Below are 14,612 nucleotides of genomic sequence, written 5' to 3' on the forward strand. Positions count from 1 at the left end.
GCCTAAGATTTTGCGAGGAATCCTAGATGCTTGCAAGGATGGCCTCTGCAAGGAAGAGACGCTAGTAGGCGTCACGAGAACACTGCTAGTGGTAATAACTTACAGGAGGAAAAGATTGGAAGGAAGTGCCACCGTGCACAAGGAATCTTCGGATTGGAACCGCTCGCCTACGTTGAGCGACGGTCTGAAACAAGAACCTTCTTTAAGGTGATCGAAGACCTTGTTTGTCAAGGAAGATAACGAAATTAATACTCTTATGATTTGGGCATTCCCTATGTGAGAGGACACAAGAGGTTTAATACCCTCTGGACTAACAGCGCGGGATTATGCGCAAGGACAAATGCCTAGATTAATTTCTAGGAGGATTATTCTTCTCGGGATTGAGAAGGTGGAATTGAGTTAACAGATTCTCGGATAAGGAAACTTCCAATCTGTTGGAAAGACGCGAATGACGAGTTCTTACATGGCTCGTAAGTTTGATAAATGGTGAAGGATATCCTCGAGGTACTAGAGGAAGGACATGAACCGGTAAGGTAAGTATTGAATTCTTGAATTTTATTTAAATTAATTTTTAAGCTCTCTTTTGAGAATAGACTAGCTCAACTCACCATTGAGTAAGATTTGGAATCTTTCCGGTTTCTCTCCGACAGTTCAGTTGGACCTCTACAGTTAAGGACAACTGTTTATAAGTGAGAGGGATGAAACTAATTTGACTATTTTGTTTCTAATTTCTATTTTCTAGAATTAGGACTTTAATAAGAAATGTGAACAAGTTAACTAATAAGTTAAGGAATCACAAATCTGTAAGAAAAGCCATCAAGAACAGACAACTTTGGTGTGTCATATGATGGGTGACAAGAAGCACCGTGAAGGAGTTGGCCTGTTAGTTCAGTGGGAGAAGACCAGGTAATGGTGGTCCCTGATGAGTCACAAGATGGGTGACAGGTTCATCAGTAAGGGGACACACTAAGGGTCTAAGGAGGAAATCCGAACTGAGTAAGAAAATACGCGTAAGAACGCAAGCACAAGAATAAAGATGGGTTCAATGAAGCTTTTTACGAAAAGCAACAACAATCACGGGAAGGCAGACGCTTTCCCGCGAGGAACCTATGTTTGCATTGCATTCGTGCATGTGGTTGCATCCAGGGACGCCTGGGAAGTGTTGTTAAATGCATTGGTTTTAACTTATAAGGTTTTATTGAGTTTTTGGGCAGGTTTCGACCAATTTTAAAATATGCGGGCCGCCCACTTAATAAGTGGGCAGCCACTTAGTAGATAAAGCAACAAAACCAGCCAGCGAATTCTCTCTCCGTATTTCGGATAGAGCAGCGCAAAAAAAAAAAAAAACAGCCGCGATCTCTACGCGAGCAGTTATTCGTGCCGTGGCCAGGGAGCTATAAAAGCACCACATGCCCTCACTCACAAGGGGGTACCAACGTCAGCAAGAGAAGACTCTGCCGCAAGAGATCGCAAGACTACGAAGCACGGAAGTCGCTTTTTCCCGCGCAAGAGCGACAGGTATCTATTGTGGATTCGCCATACGAATTGTTGTCGCGTGTTTGTGTGGTTTGTTTTGCAGGAATCTCCCGTCTTACGGGAAGGCCCTTCGCAGGAAGTACGGCTTCACGCCTAAGTCCCTTACGGGAAAGTACGGCTTCGCGCCTAAGTCCCTTACGGGAAGGAACGGCCTTGTGCCCAAGCCCTTTACGGGAAAGCACGACCTTCGGGTCTAAGATTATAGAACGGAGGGGTTTCCACAGGTTCTCGTGCTTGTATACGAATTCTCCCTAAATAAAAGAATACTCTTAACGGGGGGGACCAACCCATCTTCTCGTCCCCAATACTGTGTCGATCTTCTCCCTTCTCTCACATTTGCAAAGTATTTTAATTTTCAGATTTTCTTTCAAGTGCTCGTGTACGCTCCCGTTTTGTGACAAAGAGGACTTGGGTTACGTGCGACCGCAACAAGCACAAAAAAATCTTGTGGTTCTTTCCTTGAGTGATACAGAACATTGCCAAAGCTCTGATACCAATGTAAGGTGCAACGGAAGTGAATGTTGAACTTTGCTCAAGATGAGTGCTCCGAACTGTGCACAAGGTTTCTTTTGCTTACGGAAGGGAGAACCTTCTGTTCCTTTAGTGAGAGAGTGCAATGGACACAAACAAGGTGATGAACACTGCGAATGAAGGTGCATGAGACTGAGAGATAAAGAGAGAAGAATACGACACCAGAATGTTGTCAAAACCCTCCTCCGAAGGCCCCACTCTCTATGGCGAGAGCGGTCTACTATTAATTGCACAAATCTCTACAATGCTTGGACTTGCCGACGATGTCGACGACAATGAGGACGACGACGAGACGGGCTGATTTCTGAAAACAATAATGGCTGAAATCTGCAAATCTTTATCTACTGAATTCTGACTCTTTGTCGGTGAAGATGTCGATGACAACGGTACGACGACGACGCGCTGAAAACACAGATGCTGAAATCTGCGTTTTCCGGGCTGAATCTGCTAGCTTTGCGGGATCTGACCGCGCGGCAAGGATCTGCTACAGGAAGGTGAGATCTGCGAGGGTTGGGACTTCTTCTACGGGTTCTAACTGCTGAAAACTGGAAACGCTGGTCTATGGGCTGATTCTGTCGCGAAGATCTGCAAAAACGCTGAGGGTGTCAAGCTGATGCAAAAAAGTTGGGCTGATCTGGTCTCTGCAGTGGAAATCTGCTGACGGTAGGGAGTCTGTTGTGTCTTGCTGTGGATCTGTTGTGCCTTGCTGTGGATCTACCGATCTGCAATGCAAAAGCGCCAAGGGCTGAATTGCATACAAAAACGCCAAGGCTGAATTTGGATCTCCTTGCAAAAAACGCTAGGTCAACTGCTTTTTGGGGGGGGGGTCTTGCTGAGAAGGTGCCTGTTGAACAGAAGCTCTTGCTGCCTCGTCTACCAGAAAGTGCTAGTGCTAGGTTTCTATATATACAAACTTGGTAAATTTTCCCTACCTAGTTTCCAACAAAAGTCACTTAAAAATAATAAGTGAAAAATGTCAAAAACAGGAAAAATAGGTTTAATGCACTGGAAAATAGGTTTAATGCATTGGAAAATGCTCCTAATGGGTTCTGGCTATAATCTGATGATTATGTTGTGTGCAACCACAGGATATGCATCTAATCTAAGTGTGGACATGCACGGTCTGCAAACAGACTCACAAAAGTGCCAGATCACTTGCTATTCTAGACTGACTTGACTGAACTGAACACTGGTCATGGTTGTAGCTTGTCCACGGACACATAGGGTTGGATGTGTCACGTGACACAAAACCTTTTCCTTCGACGGCGTAACACCAACATTGTTTTCTTCATCAAGTAGCCATCCCGTATAGAATTTCCTGGAACTATCTACCCATTCTGTATCCGAGTGAAAACATTGGAAAAATCTCGATCAGTGGCGTGCTGATCAGCCATACCCTCGAAGCTTCTATAATGGATCGCAGAAATAGCCAAGACGAGAGGCTTCCGAGACAATGCATCTGCCACTAAGTTTTTTTGTCCCTAAATGGACAATCTCAAAGTGAAACTGTGACAAGATGTTAGCCCACCACATCTGCTTTTCCGAAAGCTGTTTCTGTGACAAGAAGTAGCCTAAACTCTAATGATCAATAAAGACCGTGAAATCGGCTCCGAGTAGATAATGTCGCCACTAAGTAAGAGCATGGATAGTTTCCAATAGCTCTTTCTCATAAATCTGTGCTACCGACCGCTCCCAGACTACAACCACAAGCATCACAATAAACTTCAAATGGCTTTTGCAAGTTTGGCAAAGCCAACACTAGTCCAGTAGTCAGTTTTTCCTTAAGTGCTAGAAAGTAGTCACCTTTGTCGGTCGATACGAGAAAGGGACTCCTTTTTCAGTCAATCCGTGCAAAGGGAAAGCTACCTCTGCAAATTTCCGAATGAACCGCCCGTAGTAAGAACACAAGCCTAAGAAGCTTCTAACTTCATGAACATTCTTCAAGTCTTGCCAATCGCAGATAGTCTCAATCTTGGTCGGGTCCATCTGTACTCCTGCTGCTGAGATGATCTGTCCCAGAAAGTGCATCTCCGGCAAGAAAAACTCGCTCTTTTTGGCATTGATAAGACGATCTATCCCAGAAAGTGCATCTCCGGCAAGAAAAACTCGCTCTTTTTGGCATTGATAACTAATCTGTGATCACGCAATGCCTGAAAGACCTGTAGCAAATGGTGTCGATGTTGTTGGGTTAAAGGCCCAAATGGCCCCCTTTAATGTATATTTTAAAGGTTACTAACCTTTGGCCAAGTTCACATTGAGCTTGGCCACTAACTTTATATTGGTCCTATACATATTAATAAAGGGAATGTAATTTTTTTAACTCACTCACTTATTCCCCCGAGCTAACGAGTAGCGCTCTCTCTCTCTCTCCCTCTTCGTTCTGCTAGCGCCCTTCTTCTTGTCTGCACTCACCCCTCTACAAGGTACACACCTGCACTTCCTCACGTGCTCTATCACTTGCACACACCGCCGCGCACTCATCAATTGGTATCAGAGCCCAATTAGGGTTTGCTCCCAAACCTGAAAACGCTGATTTTCAGCCAAGGAGGTCAACTTTCACGCAAGATTTTGCAATTTCATCGCCAAAAGACTCGTCCCCGGACACTAGAGAGCTCCCGACAAGTCAAATTGACCTAAAACATACTGAAATTAGGTCAAAATCAGCAAATTACAGGTTATGACAGCAAAATACAGGTTTTGCAAATGATGTATTAAGGTGTGGGAACATCTTTGCTAAGTCCCCACTACCCGAAAACACTGAAATTGCCGAAAAACAAGTCTCAAAACAGGTGTTTTTAGCAAATTTCAGATTTACGCAGGTGTTTGCAAGTGTTTTTATGATGCGACTACATTGGGAAAGTGCAAATTGATGCAATCTACGCATGTTTGACAAATTTTGGCTATGTATGACCATTTGTGGCTCAATTTCATGCAATTTGATGCTACAAATTGGGGCTTTTGCTCTTACATGCTTCTAAAGGTTGTGCATTAGCCTTATGTATATTCTATGAGGCTAAAAACAACTAAATTTGTTGTTTTTGAGCACAAATTCGCTCGCTGAAATTTCTTGCGCATAAATTTCAGAAATTGTTTTTTGTACCCAAATCGACCTATTTTGCCCCAAATAGCTCATGTGACCATTTGGAGCTGTAGTGCACATCTCTACGAGGCTATACTCCGGTTTTTGTGTATTTTGCCCAAAAATTCAGCGTATTAGCCCTCTTATTCGAGCAACTATAGCCTCATCTTCTTCGGATGTGAAGAATCTCTTCGAGATAAGGAGGTTCGATGGAACAGGTTTCGATCTTTGGAAAGATAGGATCCAGGGAATCCTATTTCTTAAGGATTGTGAAGGGGCACTTGAACAGGTAAAGCCACAGAATATGACGAATGAAGCATGGGTCAGCCTGAATAGGAAGGCTGTTACATACATTAAAATGGCCATGACCGATGAGACAGTCATTGATGTAAAAGGTCTCACAACAGCTTTTGATGTGTGGGAAAAGTTAAAGGGAATGTTTGAGAATACAACGCCTGTTAACCGAGTGCATTTGATGCGAAAACTTGTTGCCATGCAACTAGATGAGTCCAAGAGCGCTGCAGAGCACTTGTCGTTGTTCGCAGGTACTTTGTCGCAGTTACAGGATTCAGGCTTGCCTCCTTTTGATGATAAGCTGAAAGCTATCTTCTTGCTTATGACCTTACCTGAGTCATGGGAAACATTGGTGGTTTCATTGTCGAATAACCCCAATTTGACCTTTGATGGTGTTAGGGGTTCTATCTTGAATGAGGAAATCAGGAGGAAAGCAAGTGGAGAGGGAGGCAGCTCTGCCAACATGGTTAGAAGCAGGACAGAAAAGAAGAATGCCTATGCACAAAGGAGTAAGAGTAAGAGTAAGGAAAGGGGAAATGCCAGCAAAGGCAAGGGTGATGTGACTTGCTATCAGTGTGGCACCAAAGGTCACGAGAAACCCGATTGCAGGTACTATAAAGCCGAGTTAGAACGGAAAAAGAATGGCGGAGACAAAAAGAAAGAGAAGGAAGTCAAGACAGATGCACAGGATAGCTCAAAGGACAAAGAGAAGGCCAATGTGGCTTCTAGTGTTGTGATTGAGGAGCTGTCAGATGTAGAGGACATCTACATCTTGTGTGCCACTTTGTCAGATGATGATGCTTATGACTTTGATGTCTCTCTTAATGTTCATTCACAGGACATGCAGATCACCAAGAGTGATCTTATTGATGCTTTGTTAACTGTCAATGATGCATTATTCCAGACTTGGATTGTTGATTCCGGTGCTTCATTTCATGTGACTCCTATCAAGGAGTGTTTCTCTACTTTTGATGCAGGCAAGCATGGCCATGTATACCTTGGAAACAATCATGCATGTTCCATTGAGGGTATTGGCATTGTGCATCTCTCAATAGATGGCACAAATGAGCTTGTCTTGCATGATGTTAGATATGTGCCGGGAATCAAGAAGAGTTTGCTTTCTGTTGGTCAGATGGATATGCATGGTTACAGCATCTTGTTTGAGAGAGGATCATGGAAAATGACTAAAGGCTCAAGGCCGATTGTAAAGGGCACAAAGAAAGGGACACTTTACTGTATGCATGGAAAGGCCGTGTTGGGCAAGTTTATTGCATTGGCTGAAATTAACTCACATGGAGTTGTGGCACAATTGGCTTGGCCATCTGAGCCAAAAGGGCCTTTCTAAACTTTGTACTTTGAACAAGCTTGATGCTAAGGGCACAAAGCTTTAGTTTGGTAATGAATGTCAATATGGCAAGCAAGTAAAGCGTTCTTATTACTCTGGTGTCTCTCGTAAATCTTGTGTGCTTGATCTTGTACATTCTAATGTATGTAGCATGCCTACTAAGTCTATGGGAGGTGCATGCTATTTTGTCTCCTTTGTTGATGATCATTCTAAGAAAATTTGGGTTTATTTGCTTAAGTCTAAGGATGAAGCCTTTGCTGCATTTAAGAGATTTCATGCATTTGTGACCACCCAAACAGGTAGAAAGCTAAAATGCTTGCGTACGGACAATGGGGGGGAGTTCACAAGTCTTGAATTTAACAAGTTTTGTGAAAATTTGGGCATTAAGAGAGAGCTTACTGTGCCATATAGCCCCTCTTCTAATGGTGTGGCTGAAAGATTCAATAGGACACTTTGTGAGAGGGTGAGATGCATGCGGTCCACAGCTAATCTCTCTCATGGATTTTGGGGAGAAGCTTTGAAAACTGCAGTGCATATATGCAATCGATCCCCTCACATGTCTTTGAAAGGTGACATCCCTGAGAGGTTTGGTCTGGCAAGCCTGTTTCATATGATAACTTACGCATTTTTGGTTGCGAGGCTTTTGTGCATGTTAGACCTAAGTTGAGGAGTAAACTAGATGCCAAGTCCATTAAAGGCCTCTACATGGGATATGGTGAAGAAGGCGAAATGGGTTACAGGATTTAGTTACCTCAGCTCAAAAGGGTTGTACGCAGCCGGGATGTTGTTTTTAATGAGGCAAGGCTGCTTCAAAACAATTGTGCCTCAAAGCATCACCATAAAAGGGTGAGATTTCAGCATGACCGGCCACCTATTAGGCCTATTTTTGACCCTCAAGATGCACCACATATGGCTGAAAATGTAGATGATCCAGTGGTGTTTGAGCCAGATGATGTTGGACAGCAAATTGAGGCTTCAGAAGGGCATTTGCAGCCACGAAACAATGCTGAAAATGGTGCTGAAAATGTTGTACAGCAGCCCATTGTTGATGATTTTATCATGCCACCTGATGTAAACCCATTGCCGGATAACGTGGATCATTGGGTGAGGCGGTCTACTCGTCAAAGACGGCCTGTGAGCAGATATGACCTCTCTTTGCATTACATTATGTTGACAGATGAGGGAGAGCCTCTTACGTATAAAGAGGCAAAGACATGTGAGCACAGCGACAAGTGGGAGCTTGCTATGCAGGAAGAGATTAAAGCTTTGCATGCTAATCATACTTGGGATTTGGTGGAATTGCCCAAAGGAAGGAAGGCTATTCCTAACAAATGGGTGTATAAAATCATGAGTGTTGATGCAAAACCCAAGTATAAGGCAAGGCTAGTTGCAAAGGGATATGTTCAAACCAAGGGCATAGACTTTCAGGAAGTGTTCTCTCGTGTTGTGAAGATGACCACTTTACCTGTATTGTTTGCCATGGTGGCTGCTCTTGATTTGGAAATGGACAAAATGGACGTACATACCGCTTTCTTGCATGGTGATGTGGAAGAAGAGCTTTACATGAAGCAACCCGAGGGTTTTGTTATTCCTGGCAAGGAACATATGGTATGTATGCTCAATAGAAGCTTGTATGGGCTGAAACAATCATGTAGACAGTGGTACAAGAAGTTTGATCGCTTCATGCAGACCAAAAGAAGCCATGCAGACCATTGTTTGTATACCAAACGTGATGAGGATGGTAGCCCTATCATTCTTGTGCTCTATGTTGATGATATGTTGATAGCTGCAAAGAAAAGAATCACTGTTGATGCTCTTAAAGGGCAACTGAAATCTGCATTTTCAATGAAAGACCTTGGGGCAGCCGAACATATACTTGGAGTGCGTGTTACAAGGCAAAGAGACAAGCGCCTATTGTATTTGTCGCAAGAAAAGTACGATTTAACATGGCTGAAGCAAAGCCTCTTGGTGTGCCATTACAGCCATATGTCAAAATCTCCAAGGATGATTGTCCTAAGTCAAAGGAAGAAGCCAATGAAATGCAAAGTGTGCCTTACGCTTCAGCTTGTGGTTCACTTATGTATGCTATGGTTGCTACTAGGCCTGACATAGCCCATGCAGTGGGAGTTGTGAGCCGATTTATGGCTAATCCAGGCAGGTTGCATTGGGATGCAGTGAAGTCCATTATGAGGTGCTTGAAAGGGACTAAAAACAAATGCCTCTGCTATGATAAAGGACCATTGGAGTTTAAGGGATTTTGTGACTCTGACATGGCTGGTGATGTGGATACACGGAAATCCACAAGTGGCTATGTGTTTACTCTTGCGGGAGGTGTTGTTTCATGGTGCTCTAGATTGCAAAAGATTGTTGCATTGTCTACGATAGAGGCTGAATATATTTCAGCCACTGAAGCTTCTAAAGAAACTATTTGGTTAGCACGCCTATGCAGTGAGTTTGGTTTGCCTGCCAAGGCACCTGTGCTTGGTTGTGATAGCCAGAGTCAGGGTGGTCTCGTACGGTCACGTACGTTTTGTCCACGTACGAAGATGTACGATACTCATCGAACTAGAAAATTTTATGTCGTACGACATGGTTACGTACGTTCAGAAATAAAAACACGCAATTCTTAACCCTAGATTTTACACTTAGGACAAATAGACAATTGATTATCACATTGGACAAGAATGCAACTTGCAAGTGCCAAGTGCCAACACTCAAGAGTTGAGAATCAAGACAATGAGACACAATGGGTATGAACTGCGATTCGCATTACATATGTCATAAATCAAAAAGCTAAGTTGAGATTTGATAATCGAGATGATACAAAAAAGTAAGCCTTTTAAGCCTCAATCGTGCAAAAAGTGGAAGTAGGGTCAAAAAAGATATAAGAGACACTAAAGTCTAAGAGCTTTCTCCGCTCTCATCATCATCATCATCTTCCTCTTGTGAGCTATGCTCATCGATGTCATCTTCATCCTCACATGAATCGGATTGTGGTGTGTCATAATCTCCCTCACTAAGGAAATTTCCCTCCTCGTCATACTCCAGCTCTCTAGGGTCCATAGTGTTGGATCTACGAATAGGCACATCCTCCAAAACAGAGGCCGCCGCAATGGAGTCGCTTCCCGAGCCTCGCCGCACATAGGTTGTAGGAGTAGTAGCCTCCATCTCACGCCCACGGCCACGGCCACGAGCATGGGAAGCTCTTACACCTCTACCTCTTGTAGCCGAAGGGACTCCACGCACAATTACCCTCTTGCGTGATCGTGTGCGAGAAACCCGTCGGTCAATCTCCTCTAGCTCCAAGTAGAGCTCGCGGAAAATTTGCTCCTCCGTCATATCACGCTCTTTGTTGACACTTTTGAGAGTATCAATTGAGAGCTTGCAATCATCAACATTGACCTATTTGACAAGTTATACAAAAGTTCAAAAGAGTCAAGACTCAAGATAAAGTTAGGCTAGTTAGCACATGTACACACTTGCCCTTGAGGCTTGAGCACAAGAGAGAGTTAGATAAGAGAGAGAGAGAGAGAGAGAGAGAGAGAGAGAGAGAGAGAGAGGAGCCTAGGCCCTGATGGAATCCAAGGTAAAGGACCAAAGCAATGAGAGAGAGGGAGAGGGAGAGAGAGGAGCTAATGGAATCCAAAGCAATGTGAGAGGGAGAGGGAGAGAGAGGAGCTAATGGAATCCAAAGCAATGCTCAAGGCATGTGGGAGGTGAGAGGGGGGATCCTAGGAGGGATCCTATGCCAAAAAGTCACGTAAATTCCTTGCAGTCAAAAGCGCAGTCAACGTTTTTTAAGCCGGTCAAATGGACTTTAAAATTTAAAAATAAAAAAATTGGCCGAACGGAACGAACGGGACGACATCGGACGGGACGGGACGGGACGAGCCATACGACGGACGAGAACAACCCTGGCCAGAGTGCCATATGTCTGGCAAAGAATGCCATGTTTCATGCACGCACAAAGCATATTGATGTGTGGTATCACTTCATACGAGAAGTGCTTGAGGATTGCTTTATTACATTGTTTAAGGTCCATACGTCACAAAATCCAGCAGATGCTCTCACTAAGTGCTTACCCAAAGCACAACATCATCTATGCATAGAGATGGTGGGAGTCATGTAGCTTAAAGGCGCCATTTATGCCTTTAAGTGGGAGGTTGTTGGGTTAAAGGCCCATATTGCCCCCTTCAATGTATATTTTAAAGGTTACTAACCTTTGTGAACTTGGCCACTAACTTTAAATTGGTCCTATACATATCAATAAAGGAAATGTGAGTTTTTTAACTCACTCACTTATTCCCACTAGCTAACAAGTAGCGCTCTCTCTCTCTCCCTCTTCGTTCTGCTAGCGCCCTTCTTCCTGTCTGTACTCGCCCCTCTGCAAGGTACACACCTTGCACTTCCTCGCATGCTCTATCACTTGCACACACCGCCCCGCGCTCATCAGATGTTTTGCTTCATCCTTGGAGAAAACTATAATATCATCAAAGAAAGTACCCACAAAAGATCGATGCTCTCAAAAAATCCTATCCATCATTCGGTTGAAAGTCGTTGGAGCATTGGTAAGTCCAAAAGGCATCACCAAAAATTTGTATGACCCAAAGCTTGTTCGAAAGTATGGAGACATCTCCCGGAGTGATTCTGATCTGATGATATCCGCTTTTCAAATCAATCCTGCTGAAACAAGAGGATCCCTGTAGTCGGTCAAGAATATCATCGATCCTTGGAATCAAAAATCTGTTCTTGATAGTGATTTTATTGAGAGCTCAATAGTCGATGCACATCCTCCAAGATCCGTCTTTCTTTAGTACCAGTAAAACCGGAGAGCAGTAGGATGAAGTACTCGGCTGGATGAGACCCTTTTCAAGGTCTTTAACTTGGTTCATGATTTCTTCATTCTGGGCTCGGCTAACATGATAAGGTGGCCGGTTGGGTGTTGGGCTTCCAGGAATCTGATCATTAGTATGGTCCTCAGGACGAGATGGAGGTAAATCACCTGGCACGCCTTCAGAGAAACAATCAACATGTGTGGAGAAAATCTTGGCGTTCTTTGTCTAGTTCAAACGTGTTCGTTTGATTTTCAATTCTTTACTTTGCTCAAACTCTCTTGGTTGTTTCATCCGCACATGGATGGACAATTAGAAAAACTACCAATTGGTGGTATTAGACTTGTTGAAGTGCTACATCTCTAAATGTAGGTCTCAAAGGGAGAAATATTTGCCATTGGTTGAGTTTTCTTACAACATGTTCATACTTCCTCGGGGATGGTACTATTTAAGATTGTCGAGGGTGGAGAGAAGGTCCCGCCGAAATTAAGCATCAAGGAAAAGATAGTTTAGGCAAATCACTTTGTATAGAATCTGGAGACTATCTGTGCCAAAATTAAGAAGGCTTAGCAGAAATCTCGAGAACAGTGTAAGGAGGCGGCAAACAAGCATCAACGCGGCTTGCATGTGAAGAAAGATGATTGGGTGCTTCTTAGGTTTGAGACGGCACTCCTTTAAAAGAAGAAGGGTAAAAAGAGGCTTTTTCCAAAGTTATGTATGTGATAGTATTAACCCTTCCGGATTTCAGAAAAGATCAGCAGTGTATCCTTCAAACGGAAATTTTTAAATACCAGGAAGATTCACAATGCTTTTCATGTGAGTCTATTGAGGATCTTCACAAATGAAGTGCCACAGAAAGGAGCCGGAGGAGCAACCAGAAGTAGAAGAAATCAAGGAGATTCTTACACCTGAGCAAGTCCTAGCACGCAAGGAAATGAAAGCGAAGGGTAACCTGGTCCGCAAGTATTTGGTCAGGTTCAAGGACTAATATGCTCTTGATGCAAAGTGGATGGAGGAGGAGGTATTGGCAAATACTCTTCAAATATAAGGGATTTACCTTGAGGCATAATAACTTGGGCCCTTCTATTTTGAGGACTATTGAATTGGGGCAACTGCAAGCTTGATCTCATTTGGTGACAGAACTATCTCAAGATGCAAGTCAAGCAGCCATGATAAGCTAGAAAAAGTTGAAAGAGTAACATCTAAAGAATTCGTGTCAAGCTAATCTTTGTTTTAGATCCAGAAGGTTTGAAACCTCACGCCAATGTCAATTATCTCAATTTTATTATTCAATGGAGAAAACAACTTGACGAGGCTTTGTATCAAAAAACAAGCTTACTACAATGACCATGTTAAGTTTTGGAGACCCTAGTGGGGTTTGGTGAATTCCAAATGATGCAATGCTTATCAAGGTGCACCTCCTAAATGTAAATACAAGAAACTCTTTGATACATGCAGTATGCAACCAATGAAAGAGAGCTTTCATCACAAGTCCAAACTGGAAAGCTCGACGCACTACTTAAAAGGCTAATATAAACCAAACACCATTGACTGAATTATTAAGAGCAACCAATGGAGCAGCAGGCACAGTAGATTGAGATCATAAACAGCGATGGCAAAATTTAATGATCTGTCCTTTCTCATACACAATCTTCTTGAGAATTGGAATGTATCCCTTTATTTGCAACAAACTTTAATAGACACTTATCTCTCTTAGAGTTGCTCAGATAATCAACCCATTGAAATCTGATTGAAGGGTGAAAATTGTCATGACTTATGTACAAGCGCTTATGTTTGTATTTATGTTTCAAAAGTTCTCCATTAAAGAAATAACCCTATATGACTGAATCACTACCAAATACGAGAGTAGCCCTGAAACAGAGTGCTTATGACACTAAGATATAGCCCACTTCACGCGCTAGAGCTGCATTCTGCCCCATAACCACAGTAAGTTCACAAAAGGTCTTAGTTATTTTGAACTAGCAGGAATTGAGCTCAAAAAAAAAACACTAAAGAATCAAGGGCACTCTCCTTAGCTCCTGTACTTTAAGAAAACAGAAATCAGGCTGACTTACTAGGGTAGGTCACATGCCTTGACGTCAACGCAAGATGGCCTCTCTCTCTCTCTCTCTCTCTCTCTCTCTCTCTCTCTGCGCGCGCGCGCGTCAAGAAATAAGCAATAAATACTTACGGAATTCTGACGGAGTGATGTGCCCTGCAGAGAAACAGCGGATGAAAGACATGCAGGCGACGTAGACGTTACGCCCGCCATTGTTGCTGAAGCCCCAGTGTGGATAAGGCAAACGAGGCTTTGGCGTCGACACTCTTCTGTACCTTTGAAAATGTTATATGCAATAGAAACGTGGAAACTACTTAAAAGAGGCAGTGTGTAGTGGAGGTGGCTGACAGCCATTGGAAAACACAAAAACTCGATGTTCTGGACCCACCATGAGATTGGGCGAGTCCCCCCCCTGAAGTTGTACACTGACGCCTGTTTTATAGGCACAAAACACAAACTGCATGACTTGAACATTGTTCTCTTCGTTGGCCAATCGCCTAGTGCCACTACGGTGTTGCCCAGAGGTTGTTGCTTTTACGCAGAATATATTATTACAAGTGTTGTACCCAGTGCTATTGTCGTTGTGTGTGAATTGGGAGGGCAGAGGCAATCAAAAGCATACACATTGTTGTTGCTCTCGTTTAAACCCAACTTGAGTCCTACGATCACCGCATCCCTCTAGCTATGATCCCTTCTAAATTGATTATGTACGTCATGGCTCTTCGTCTTTCATAGCTTCTACCATGGCCCCGATCTCGATCATCGTGTTAATCATGCCTAATGCAATCTCCATCCTCATCTCTTATGTGACTTATGTGCTTGTGTCCACTGGCGCACTCAAATCTACTAGCATGTCTACCATCACTATTACTTTTGTGTTGCTCATCTTCTTTCAACTGAGCCTCTTGTTGCAGATCTTTGATTCTCCCTCTATCA

At 43.3% G+C, this 14,612-nt stretch overlaps 1 protein-coding gene across 1 annotated transcript in view; it reads right to left on the reverse strand.

The window, feature by feature from the left end:
- Positions 1–13,966, reverse strand: part of RPL9 (ribosomal protein L9) — a 36,778-nt gene extending 22,812 nt beyond the window's left edge. The window contains exon 1 of the mRNA XM_086527489.1: positions 13,809–13,966. Coding sequence (XP_086383615.1) covers positions 13,809–13,889 — 81 coding nt within the window. The 5' untranslated portion in view covers positions 13,890–13,966. The remainder of the gene's footprint in view (positions 1–13,808) is intronic.
- Between the last annotated feature and the right edge of the window lie 646 nt (positions 13,967–14,612).

This window comes from Adiantum capillus-veneris, chromosome 13 (assembly GCF_014529385.1).
Source record: "Adiantum capillus-veneris isolate H3 chromosome 13, ASM1452938v2, whole genome shotgun sequence".
Classification (NCBI taxonomy): Eukaryota; Viridiplantae; Streptophyta; class Polypodiopsida; order Polypodiales; family Pteridaceae; genus Adiantum; species Adiantum capillus-veneris.